Source organism: Opisthorchis viverrini (genome assembly GCF_000715545.1).
Source record: "Opisthorchis viverrini unplaced genomic scaffold opera_v5_162, whole genome shotgun sequence".
Taxonomy (NCBI): domain Eukaryota; kingdom Metazoa; phylum Platyhelminthes; class Trematoda; order Opisthorchiida; family Opisthorchiidae; genus Opisthorchis; species Opisthorchis viverrini.
The window spans coordinates 149,010-163,051 of NW_008751818.1; the positions used below are offsets into that span (position 1 = coordinate 149,010).

Sequence of the window (14,042 nt, forward strand, 5' to 3'; positions counted from 1 at the left end):
ACCCCGATGAGGTCCATCCGAGGATCCTGAAAGAAACTCCTCCACACTGGCAAACCCTTTACACTTGGTGTTTCGTCAGTCGCTTGACGAAGGCCGCCTTCCCCCTGCTTGGAAGGAAGCGATTGTCACGCCAATATACAAAACTGGTGACCGACTATCGCCTGGCAGCTATAGGCCTATAAGCCTCACTAGTGTGCCATGTAAGGTGAGGGAACGCATTCTGAAGCGAGTTATCCTGGATCACCTTATTTCCAGCAATCTGATATCTCCAGCTCAACACGGATTTCTCCCAAACCGTTCTTGCGTGACAAACATGCTCGTGTTTATGGACAGCTTAACCCAAGCCAAGGACGAAGGACTCATATCAGATGCCATATTTTTCGAATTCTCAAAGGCATTTGATAGGGTCCCACACGCCCTGCTGCTCCACAAACTCGAGTCTTACGGGATTCAAGGAAAAATCCTCCGCTGCATCAAGGCGTTCCTATCAGACGGATCATTCCGAGTGAGAATGGGCTCGACCTACTCCTCTCCAGCGCCGGTCTCCATTGGAGTTCCTCAAGGCTCCGTCTTGGGACCACTCCTGTTTCTGAACTACGTAAACGACCTCCCAGTCATTCTTGCGAGTCCATGTCTGACTTTGCGGACGACTTGAAATCCTAGAGTTCCAATGCCAGTGCCCTCCAAATGGATGTAGCCGCTACCACATAGTGGTCGTTGAACTGGCACCTTCTTCTGAATGACGAAAAGTGCGTCCATATGTCGTTTGGAGGGGACTCAGCGAATGCCTTTGTTATGAATGGCGAGAAATGACCAGAAAACATCATGAGGATAGATGTCCAAAAGCATTTTGGCATCTGGGTCTCCTCAAACTTGTCCTTCTCACTGCACCATGAGAAGTCGGCCCAAAAGGCATTCGCCATTTTACGGATGATCCGACGCACCTTCTTCCGTATAACTCGCATGGACTTCCAAACGGTCAGTCGGGCCTACGTCAGACCGCTCGTGGAGTACGCCAACCAAGTTGTCTACTCAGGATGCACGAAAGACGGCACCCTCATTGAGCGTGTCCAGCGGGCCGCCACGAGAATGGTCGCCGGCCTCAAATCCGTGGACTACGAAACGCGTCTCGCGATGCTTGATCTGTTTCCCCTGGAGTACCGTCGCCTCCGAGGGGACCTAATTCTTAATTATGCTCTGTTTGAACAAAGCTTGGCAAACAGGTTTTTTACGGTTGAACCAGCAAACACACGGCGGGGACATAGTAAGAAAATTTTCAAGCTCAGAGCACACACATTCATTAGACAATTTTTTTCATTTCGGGTAGTAGCTGCGTGGAATGACCTTCTTCCGACGGTTGTTCACGCTCCTTCTAGAACCCAATTTAAAGAACTATTAGACATTTATTTATGCGAACCCTCGCGCTGGCAAGCATAGTGCCCCGCGCTGAGAACATAAAGAGCAGTGCTACACCCTTTTTTCACTTGTGCCTTTCAGGTGAACGACAGCCACTGACCGACAAGTACCAAAGTGATCCGGAATCTTGGGCAAAAGCCTCGATCCTGTGTATCAATCCGTGAATCCGTGCTTGAGCATTGAGTCTTGCAGTAGGTTGGGGTGAATAGTCTCACCCATCTAGACTGATAGTGTGCCGTTGTGGAGAGATGCTTTGCAAAACCCTCGGTTACCAAGGGAGTAGACATATCTTCCGGCTCAGCTAGTCACTATGAGTTTATCCTCTCCATCTTGTCCTGACCTTCAAAAGTAACCTTGAGAAGGGAATCTTGTCTGGAGTCACGCTCCTTGGAAGCCTTCCCCGGATATATATGGTGTCCTTGGATATCCCGCTGCCTACATATGAAGAGTTAGAGACACCAGAGATTAAGCTAACTGCAGTGCCATTGCTCGCAGCTGGTATACACCTTGGGAAGTTTTGCGATGAGCAGTGCAAGGTAAGAGCGAATGTTCTCTGATATGATGGTAACTGCACAGGAGTTCATGTTATGTCGTTACGAGACCCACGATCCCCGTGCGTGTCTTAAAGAGGGGAAACTTGTCACGAGTTGCGCTCAAGATTTCTTCAGACGGGTGAAAAAACACTGCTCAGAGGAATTCACTAGTTATTTTACATGTCTTCATAAGTATGGCGGCCCGTCTTACAGTCTTGAAAGGTGAGTACCTTGCACATTGTGTACACTCTACTCAGATCTGCTCTCACTCATTAAAATCCATCCTGGCTTATAAGCGCTGCACCGACCATGTAGTCCATGCGGTGGAAGTCACTGGGTCGGTCATTCAGGCCATCACTCGGTTCACAACACGAACGGCTAGGGATCAAGTTGTTCGCGTTGTGAACCGCGCCCCCATAAAACGGAGATATTTGGCGTGGGTTATGAACGTCACCGCCGCCAATTATGGTCGGTGGATTCCGAACTGCGTTTAGGAGTAACAAAATTACTTTATATCCACTCATAACCGGGGGAACAACTAGCACCCTCTATAGATAGTACTCTGTAAACCGTTGAAGCTGTGGTATCGCCTGCCAGTTTTCTCGCTAGCAAGTCGCGTTGTAATTACTGGAACCGCAGTACTTACTGTTCCTGAGTACACTTTCAAGACTGGCCTATATTCACGTGGTGACAATCGGGCACGATACAGTGGTGCATTCATATATTTTCCCTTGTTCTTGCTGAATTACCTAATATCTAATTCTGCTTGCTGTTCTGAGTTGTAGTGCAGCTGTCTATGACTATCCCTTCTCTTGTCTATCCCCATTGGGCCAGGTTTGATCTAGTCGCCCAGTCCTATCGGACGTTCGACCTAAAACTGACACCTTGTTGTGATGGTTGGGTCTTGGTGCAGCAATGACTTCGTAGGTTACACTAGCTAGAATACAGTTCCTCGGGGTCCAACCATGCCGTGAGAGCTGACGAGGAGCAGCCCAATGAAGAACAGCGAATCCCCGTTCCTCGAGAAATCATATTGCGAAGAGGTATGGAGGTAAAGTTGAACTGTCCTCTGACTTACGAATGTAGGCTGCAAGATGTTTCCATCAGACGCCAAGCATGCCCATATTTTTAGAAGCAGCCATGCTGCCCTCCTCAAGGAAAGAAGGCTTATGGAGGTCGTCCTCAAAACCCGAACGCTCCGATCGCCCAACGGTTGACCGTGATCGCCGGCGCATTATTCACTACGATCGAAATACTCTTAAAACAAAAGTCACGTACCACTCAAAAGGTACTTGCTGTGCACAGCGGCATCAGAAGTTGAACAATTCTGCTCTACTATCTGCGTCCTCTGGCCAAGCCAGCTCCCCGCAACCAAATGGGTCAGACTATGAGTCATTGGGCTCTGGCAATAAACCCTAGCGTTTCAGCTTTTAAGGCTAAAGAAAGGATCCCCGAACTCAACTCTCTTCTGCTTCTACTACCTTCTTGGTCAGACCTTTGATTTAAAGACTCGATTCGGGACACCTCAACCAAACCCTCTTTTTTGGCCTGGATAGCCGGGACGTATCATTCACCCTTGCAGCTCTTCATTCACCGGCCCACATACCCCTCCACCAATCGAATGATGCACTGCGGTCAGCCCATATACCAGCCTCCTCACAATTGTACCTCGTCTGAACTACCGCCCATAAAAATAGAACTTTACTAACTGCCAGAGTTCTGATTCACGTGGCAGTCGGTAAGCGCCTGACCGAACTGGATCCCAGTAAATAGTAGTCTTTGCGCTGTGCTGTTGTCTGGCTCAATTAATATCAATGCAGGTCGTTGCGGTTAAACGGTGTTTTTTGTCGTGTCGGCATGTGCCCGGCAGACTGCAGTTCTGATACTGGGAAGATCCGTCACGACTTCGGTCAGCGAAAATGACGGATATAGTACTCTTGGTGAGTGCTATGAATGTCTAAGTTGGACGACCAATCCCGAAAGAAGCGCATTTAGGTAATAGGTTTGGAGTCTATGCCAGGCGTGCTGGTAATAGTTGTGTGATCATCACCTGTTCCTGGCCAATACGAACTTCCAGCAAAGACGCTCACATCGAGTCGCTTAGAGGCCACCGACCGCAAGACAATCATGGACCCGATTAGATAATATGGCTACTGGCTACCGGTTAAAAACCTCAACCAATGATTGCCGCTTCTTCTGATGTACACAACTCGATCTCGATCATGCCATTAAGCGGGTCCAGTTATCACTTCGGTTTCTATCAACATTACGTGTACCAAAGCAGAATAACTCCGACAAGTTTTATTAACTCAACACTGTAGCTTATCTGGCTAGAAAGCTACTGGAAACGCTCAATTATGCTGTTAAATATTGGTCAGGGGTTATTGAAAGTGAGTCAATGGTCCTATGATCTCAGCCCTTACAACTGTCTGTCCAAGCCATCTGACTAGACAAAGTGAACATTGGACAATTCTGCGATCTGCAGATCTTGTTGCTGCCAGAGAAGCCATATCAGCTATCTGGCAATTAAGAATGTCCCTTCCAACAAATACACTCATTTGCAAATCAATTTGGTTTTCACGAGATACTCACCTGAATCTCTCGTTTATGATATTCTTCAACTGAATGTGCTATATAAAGGCCGTCCCATGTTTCAGTTGGTACGATATTCGAGATATAATTGTATATTTTCGATTCTTTATCCCTTATGATGGCTTTGTATCTGAACTTCTGTGGACGGGGACGAATATACAGCAAGCTGTCGCTCGAGTTCACATCCAGTTGTGTAAAACAGGGCTGTCCTCCCTCATCTCTTTTCCACTTTTGGTATTTACGTTCTCTTTGATACTTCCTTGCCTCTGAAACTTCGCGGATGAATGTGCTGCAGGGGTGTCCGCCCAAAGACACTGGACGTGCGGACGATATTTCCCTCCTCGGTCCAGATCCTCCAAACAAACCACTAGTTTTAAATGAACTTAATAAGCCTATCGTATGGTTTGAAATGTGCTTCATCCCTACAGGGTGTGAAGTGCTACTAGAGGGTTGGGTGGGACGAGCCAATCGAAGTGGTGGATAGGTTTATTAGCTTTGGCAGTTCTATAAATTCCAGTGGATTGGCTGGAGATGAGATTACTTCTGGACTCGGAAGGACAGGGCAACTTTTGCCAGCCTCTGACACCTATGGCGCCGAAGTGATATGATTTTGTCTATCAAGGCAGAGTAGACGTTGTAGGGGTGCAGTCCATACTGCTTTGTGGATGGAAAAACGTCTTTACGTGCAAAAGTCATACGAAATTTGTCAGTGTTCGACCATCGGTGTCTCCGGAGCATCGGCCAGGTCTGTTGGGAACATCGGTTAGTAGTACGGTATATAGTCCGTTGAACAAGAAACTCTCCTGCGGTAGACGAATTACTCACGCTTCATATCGTCTGCCTCACAGAATACTTTGCGCCCAGCTCTACACTGAGATGCAGCAACCAAAAGGTGGACAGTCCACGACTTGGTAATATCACATGAAAACGCTAAACAGTAAGCTGAGTCGGCTTGACAACTTCTGTCTCCCTGGATTGGGATCCAGGGCTCAACTCACTACTACTTAATGACACTGTCAGGCATGGCTCAATCATGTACTCAGAGGCGCACGTGCATCAAAGCTATCACCTTCAATGCGTATCGGCCCAGTTATCCGAACTAAGTGATCGTGCTTTCGCATTCAGTGCTTGACTCTCTCCCTCGCTCGATTATTTTCCGGTGACCGAAACTGTAACAGCTTGAACCAAGTTTTCCTTGATACATGGTTTACAGTTTATAAATTGAGCGACTGATAACCAATTAACCCTCATGATTAGAGTGACTTCTACAAGTTCCTTCAGGCACCCCTGCTGGGATTACGAAACTATTAGTTGCATCATCATCAACATCGACAGTGTGACATCAGTGTTCAACGCCGATGCTTCACTGCAGTACAACCGTGATTTATTTGAAAGCCTTATTGTAAAGAAAAGAGCGAAGGTGGACAGGGAAGGGACTTAGTGCTAGCTTAACACAATCATTCCGAAGTACCTATACCTCTGGACATTCATTCAGGCGATCTGGATAGAAGCTGACAGCAAAATCGCCACTGACATCGGTTGGCAGCCATATCTTGTAGTGTCTCCAACCAGGCACAGTGAGGATCACGCGGTCCCTATCCTGGAAGGCGAGGAGCACCGACAGCACTCAAGCGTTTCGTGATCTCCCTCATACTCCTCTGCCACGTCAAGGGTTGGTCACCTCTCTGTTTACGCCACTCTGGGTTGGGCATGGAAAACAGCACTCTCTTCGGCAAACGATGGTTCGACATACGCAACACATGTCCCAACCAACGCAGCTTCTGGTGCTGGACACATTCTCCAATGGAAGTACCCGTTACACAACCGAAAACACGCTTTCTAACTGCCTCGTTACGGATTCGCCGACACTAACCCATACGAGCTATGGTTCTAAGACAACGATTGTCGAACTCCTGAAGACGTCTCAGTTCCGCCGCTCGAATAGGCCAAGTCTCACATCCATACAATAAAACAGCCCGTACTGTAGCTTGGCACACGTCCCTTCAGATTCAGGGACAAACCATTCTGACGCCATAGGTGTCTCAAGTTAGCGAATTCGGCCCCAGCCTTGCAGGTTCGTGCATTCACCTCATCTGTCACACTACAATCAGAACTAATACAACTTCCAAGATACGAAAAATGCTCCACAACTTCCAGTACCTCTCCCTGGATTGCAAGTGGCGTGTTCAGTGACCGCACGTCCACACGCATAACCTTACACTTTGTGGGTGCAAAGTGCATACCAAAGAGAGGGATGACTTTGGTCAGTTGCTAGGCTAGCGGCAGACAAAAACTGCTCAGATTAGCTTCCAGTGACAGTTTTAGCATAAACCGTGTGTCATAGGCTCATTGGTAGCTGTTTTACCTTCTCTACACGCTCATATTATATTCACTTTGTTTCCTTTCACAGAAACTGATCAGGGATAATATTAGGAATTCAACCTCGGCACGTTCTATCAAGCTTACATCCACTAGGTGATAACAGGATTTCATCCCTTCTGAATTTATTGGCGTCCCGATTTCCCGTTGGATGTCAGTTATTCATATCTTTATCATTGATTCAATACTTTTCCTTTCGGTGACATGGGATAGCCCTTCTAGTCCAGATTGGTCGTTATAAACAGCTAAATTCCAACGAGATACCAAAGGCACAGTTTTGTTGCCTGGGGACCCATGGGTGATAGGATAAACCATTCACCCTTCCCGAGAATAGATGTATTTCTGTCGCAAGGTTCATTTAGGATTATGTCAAGTTTTGGAAAGTTGTGGAGACATTGTTACAGGGGTTGTGTGGATCAACAGCTCCCGTACCAAACCATTCAGTTCTTGCCATAAATGACCTGAGTTATATGGATTTCGACGTTGCATTGGCTACACGTTCTTCATCGGAATTCGTGCCGAGGCATGGTTAACCGAGTAAGAGGGTGTCGTGGTTTTCCTAATGTAATGACATCTGCAAAAGACATGCTTTCCGAATGTGGTAAGCAACTTATCCTTTTCTTGCAATGGAAGTAATTTTGGTTCCGCGACCTTCCTTTTCCTTCATGCGAATATTTTATCTTCGGAGGCCTTCTGTCAGCGAGTGATTGTTTACAGTAGCACCATCAATAAACGAGCTTCCTTGAAGGAGTGCTCTTAGCTAGCCTCAAAGATTTCACTATGGCATACATTCACTAAGGGAAAATTTAGGTATCTTTAAATATCCCATAAAAAGCCTTAAAAAATCAGTCAGCTGTAACACCTTTTCTGTGCCTAGCTGCTATGCTACGTGAAGGAAGCACGAGGGCTGGGATACTGCCAGGTTGCCCAAGCCCAATCGAGATGCAGAGGTCGGGTTCGAACCACCCACCTTCGGATCAGTGGATTCGCGCTCTAACCACTTGAACCATCTCACACAGAGTGGTCTTCTTCTGAGATGGTCTTTATATAGAGAGAAACTGATTTTCTTACGGTTGAGCGCTTGCGGCGTTGTATTTTGTGCTCCTGTGTATCATTCACTTATTAAGGCGCGATTAAATGAGTGCCCTGTGATTTCTGCGAAGTTATCACCCGAGTATATTGATCTTTCAAGTGGATATACACTCCTAACAAGAATCTTTTTTTGAAAGATGCTATCGCTAATATTATTGAATGTTTTCTACTTCTATCAGCGCTACATCAAAGAAGTGGAACATTTTAAACTCGCATCGTACGAAGCTCCTCGGGACTATAAGAATTCGTTCAGAAGATTAAAATAGCAAAAATAATTAATCTTCAACTGGGACATCCTTCCCTTCCTATACATGACTGCCATTTAACACCGAGGAATAAAGGATGGGAATAAAGTGTAATTAAGTGATGTTCACTTCCCTGTGGGCCACGTCATTCATTTAGTTTCTGATAGTATCTTTCATGTCGAAGACATGAAATTGACCCTAATTGAATCATCTCTTCCATCAGCCTCGGCGAAATTCTCCTTCTTTACTAGTGAAGTGAAAACTTGGTTTCGGAAGCTGTTATCAGGTAGGTAATGCGGACTCGTTATCTGCATAACAGGGGGAAGCAGGTTTTGCTAAAAAGATTGGTTGAAATTTCGGGGCTATATATACTTGATTAGCTCAAAGGAAGGCCATATCTCCGGTAGGTCGAATTTTGTGTAATTTTTCTATATGTAGTTATTCCTCCACATCGCGGTTTTTTGAAGAATTCCCTTCTATTTTGGCGCGATTATTCCGGTTTCTCTGCATCACAGGTGGAACCATAAAATCAAACTTGGCTCTTATTAGTGTTCAGCAGCGGAGCATGTCATTTATTGTAATGAGTGCTTACTAGTTTAATCATCCGCACCGCATTTCATCATCTTACCATTCAGATGCCCCAGAAAGTGAGACAAAACTGGGTAGTTCAAGTGTTGTTCATTATGCCATATTTACTTCCCATTTTAGTTGCAGTGATTTTGGTGATCGTCCCAATGAGAAGCTTCCTTGCTACCCTACCTTCACCCATCACCAGTGGTTCTGATGACAGTTGTTGAGAAAATGAAAGTTTTTTTTGTGCATGAAAATCTCCACCTAATTCTCTCTCCTTTTATGGTCAGATGTCGGTCAGTCCAATATCCTTTCGATGCCTGTCTCAAAGAACATCTGAATCTAGACCGACCAGAACCTGGTTATTTCAATCGTGTTCGACTACACAAGACCGATCGACCTAAACCAGAGCCTATGCTTGCTCCGATGCCAGAGCAACTGCCTGACCTACCGAACTTTGCAGATCTTCCGGAACCCAAGCGTATGAAGGAGCGCCGAAAAATCAACGACTGGTTCTTATGACACAACACCCTTGTTACTCCCTGTTTCTAGATTGGTAGCCTTTAGCGCTCCTCGCGGGAAGTCGATCAAATTACACTTCATTCTTCTCTTTACCTTCTTCACTTTCTTAAATGGACTAGCATTCAATTCAGTTGCATGAAGGATTTTCCTGATGGGCCTGATTGTTGCTACATTGTTCTGTTCAAAATAATTCGAACTCAGTTCATGCGCTTGAGTGACCCTGGTTTCAACATCCACTAGCTGTCAGCTGCAGGACGGCATTCCAAATCGGTCATACATCCTGGATAGCTTTTCGTTTGGGCAATACTCAGTAGCCCTGAACCTGAAAAGGGTGACAGCCAAATCGCTCATTTTAAGTGAATGTGCGATTGAGGGCAAAAGGAATGTTGTCCATTGTTGTGATTCCTGCGTATTAACACTGGCTTTGAGAGTATTTCTGGTGTGTAAATTGACACGTGGTAAGTCGTTCGTTCGTTCACCTGTAGCACCTTCCGGTGCCTAATTGCCATGCCATCAGGTAGGAGCACGGGGGCTGGGATAGTGCCAGATTGTCTAAGTCTAGAACAGGGAAGTCGAGTGGCAGAGGTCGTGTTCGAAACACGGACCTTCCGGTCAGTAAATTCGTGGTTACACTGAGCCGTCTCGCCCCCGATATGATTGTATCTACTCAATGATGGTAATCGCTTTGAACAATGAGAGTTTTATGGATTCCACAGACGATTCATGAAGATCTTGAGGTCTTTTCTTCGACGTGCTCAAGTACTGTTTGATGCCCCATTCATGCAATAGTGACGAGATTCCACAATCTCCTTTTAGTATGCCTAAAGACAGTTCTTTTCAGAAGATCGATTCTAGATTCGCTGCCCATGGATATCTGTCCACCTATAGTTATCTGTTAGGTAGATTTGTGTGTAGCAGAAAATACGGGCTGAATTCGTGCTCTGCAGAATGGGTACAGCTCCGTAATCGTGTGACAAATTATCTCCTTTATTGTACTGGCGCGTTGGGCTCCGTAAGTTTACATGCCACACTTAAATCACTACTTAACCTTGTGTTTCCTAATCCGTCCTAATTAAACTAGAAATAACAAAAGCTAAGACGTCTGTTTGCAACCGAACAAACAAAAAATGCACAATTTAGACCGGTATGTCACTGAATATAGGTTTAAGAGGTGCAAAAATCGAAGCTTACTTTAAGAACGGTTCGTATCGTTATGGGATTCACGCACTGTTAAGTTTTATGCACCACCAGGTGAATTTTTACCTGTTGATGGAAAACACTGGTGAAGCCCCGTCAGAGTCGGCCGGATGAGAAACGGCACAGAACTCGACACGGTTGGATTAAGTTTCTTTTTCTTACAGCGCGATGTGTTACTGATGGGTGGAGAAGCAAGATTTTCTTCTCGAAACGTGAATAAAGGAAACTAGCATGGTCTGTTTCGGATAAATTGACCACTGTGTTGCGACTGAAACTCGTCACCACGGCTGAAAGACCTGGTGAGTGAATCTCGGTCTTCAGAACACGAAGCACTTGTATTTTAAGACGTAAACATTATTTGTGACACGTGTTTCGCTACTGAATCAAACAACATGTAACCAGCTTACCGAGCAATACTGTCTTTGGCGGTGATGGGCAGTCCCGATGCTCCACTTTTATTCGGCATGGTAACACTGGCTTGCGGTGGTTGGTCTGTTGGACAGCATACACCGTGTTGAAAGGCATTCCTGTGCTTCCATTTTTAAACGCTGAATGAGCTTCACATCGTAAGTCTGTTTGGTGTCCTCATATGTTGGCTTGCGTGTAATTGAGATCATGCACCGATGTCACTGGCATAGAAAAACCTTTGTTGCTTCTGTGCCAGAACATCGCTGCTTCCGCTTGACCTGTACGCGGTCCTGATTCAAACCCCATCTCACCTGCTTAACAGATTGGTAAGTATTGTGCTGCTTTTTGGGTGATGAGCTGAAAAGCTTCGTTGAGCGCACAGTTTGAAGTTGCATTCCCTTGGAAACCACACGCAATCCAGCATGTTCCGCAAAAAAAGTTGGTTGTATGTTGAGAACGTGACATTTTGGAGTAAGGCTTCTGTAAGAAACCACAAACCTGGTTGGTCTAAGCAAAGTTTAAATAAATGTAAGTGAGTAAAATGTTTGCGACTTTTCGGGGTGCCACGTCTGACAGACTCGAGTGGAATCACATGCTCAACTGCAACTGCTTGTAGTGAATCTCGATCCGTTAGTTTTTGAAGATACTTGTGGTAGTTCTTTTGTTATAGAGGACACCGGAACCATGAAGTGCGAGCTGAAATGGCTGTCCGAAGTGTTGTAACTAGTGTGTGGTTCCAGTGCAATTTACTCAAGAACGTACCCATCATCCTTTTATTTAGGAAACGACATACGAGTTAGAAGGAGCCATCGTGTTCTTACTGTCTTTCATAAATATCTGGCCTACTTCGAAGCAAAGCTCAGCCACTCATGGTTCAGTGAGGCTGGTGTGAAAGAAAGCTGGGTGCATATACTCAACTTCCCCTATAAATGCCATACACCCTTATATTCGGCCACCTATGTTCGCCACTATAACTACTGTCAACGGACGAGATAAGAAATATATACTTGGCAGGTGCTAAGTATCATCTCAAACCAAAGCCGAAATTGAACTGGATATATTCTGAAGCACCCAAGGTTGAGGACATGAGAGGGGGAAGAGTGAAGGCGAAAAAAATTAGCGGGCTACCAAGAGATACCACTTAGTTCAGTTTTCTATAAACTCTGTTAACTGTCGTCTATAACCGCTTTGGGCTCCATCTTGCACCTTCGTTTATTTAATGTGCCAGTACGTCCCACGGGTTCTCAATCAGGTCTTGATGATGGCTGCAAGTTGGTCAGCTGAACAAGTTGACGAGAACAACAACCATTTAGTGAAATGAGACGCGGAGTGGGTGCTTTGGTGAATTATCCCTCTCCCCGCCTCTTGATGGCAACAAATAGAAATAATCCCAATGTTTGGAGGTACGCCAGAATCTTTGCCGTCGTTCAGTGTTGCTGATCTACCCACACACACACTAAACTGAAGGAGCATCCGTTTTTAGCGAGCAGTGTCTTTAAAACTGGTACAAAAAATAAGGCAGTTTTAAGCCCCAAGCGTTCTCAGCTTCTTTAATTCTGCCACCACCATTGATCAAAAAGCACCTTGGAAATCTGCCAGACGCATGGGTGTATCACGGAGCTGGCATGATGGTGCTGGTGTGTCACATACCCAAGTAGAATTCATCACGCCACTGATCAGCTACCCACCAAATAGTCAAACACTGTTAACCAGAAGGTTGCAGGTCCGAATCTCTCCAGTGGTTTGTGGGATTCACGCTAATGATGTTTCTCAACAGCGATGAAATGGCTGTCCAGTGAGTCTTAGCATACACTGAATTCACCTGTCGGACCCATTTTCGATTGAAATTTTAAAATCACTCCCTACCCACAAATTAATTAATCTGGATGATTACTTGATTTAACCCGTGTGTTGAATTTTTACGGGAAACTTTATTATTTGCCGGCAGTCAAGTGTCGTCGTGGCGGATCTGTTGAGTATCAAGCCTATGAGACTCGGGTTTGAAGATTCTAATCATGTGGGCAGGATGCGAATTGTTTTTTTAAGGCTAATCGCAGCCTGTTCCCTGATTGGCAATGATGAAAGAGTTGAATTGTTAAACCAGCGGCACATATTTGTTTCTTGAATCAAGTTGTGTTCCGGAGGAACTGATGCACGTGCCTTTCATTCAATAATACCCAGAATCCTCTGTGAAAACCCAAATGAGGTATTTTGTCAACTGAACCTTCTCCCTACCTGCTGCAATCCTATTGCTGCCAGTAAAACTGAAAAATACGAATCTGGGGAACAACGCAACACCAAAATTGCTCGCTCAGACTCACCGCGGTTTACAAACAACAATAAAATTAGCGCGAATTCATGACTTTGCTACCTTGCAAATCCACAATACATTTTCTTCTCAAGTATGCCCTGATCAAGCGAAGCACGGATAGAAAAAGTCCAGTGTTCTTTTTTCTTTACCGGCGGTTCATTAGTAAAGATTATCGATTATCATCTTCGTAATCGCTCAGCTTTTGCAACCTTTCGGTGCCTAGCTGTCATGCCAACGGAAGGCGACACGAGGGCTGGGATACTGCAGATTGCCCAAGCCTAGACAGCAGCAGTCGAGACGCTGAGGTTGGGTTGCAACCACGAACCTTCTGGTCCGCAAGCTGTTGCCTTAACCACTGAGCTATCTTGATTGTGCTCTTTATATAGTGGATTGATACATATTATGACACAGAGATTTCACTTTCTTAGTATGAGCCAATCTGTTGATATACTTTTGAGATAACTGAAGGACTACGTCGCGTTCATATGTGTGCTTTGAAACTACTACAAAACATCAAGACATGCATTTTACGGAAGTTACTAGCTTTCCGTTATCCCGTCTGTTAAAATACTCCGAGAAAATGGAATTTTTCATTGCAGGTTTGGAAGACTCAATGAAATTTACGAAACGCTTGACTCACGTTGTTACATTTCTGTTCGTAGTGTTGGAATTTCAGAACGAGTTCACCAATGTTTGTTCTCAACAAATATAGGTGTGAATACTCACTTTATTGGTTTCCGAACGAAAGAGCAAAGTGTTTCTGTTTTTCTGACAAAA

At 45.3% G+C, this 14,042-nt stretch overlaps 1 protein-coding gene across 1 annotated transcript; it reads left to right on the forward strand.

Annotated features, from left to right (window-relative positions):
* Window positions 1-1,409: 1,409 nt before the first annotated feature.
* T265_07189 (hypothetical protein) lies at window positions 1,410-9,605 on the forward strand (the record flags this gene model as incomplete). Its single annotated transcript, XM_009172645.1, has 4 exons — window positions 1,410-1,576; window positions 1,766-1,952; window positions 1,993-2,171; window positions 9,118-9,605. The coding sequence occupies 4 exons, from the start codon at window positions 1,410-1,412 to the stop codon at window positions 9,347-9,349; spliced, it is 765 nt and encodes a 254-aa protein (XP_009170909.1).
* Between the last annotated feature and the right edge of the window lie 4,437 nt (window positions 9,606-14,042).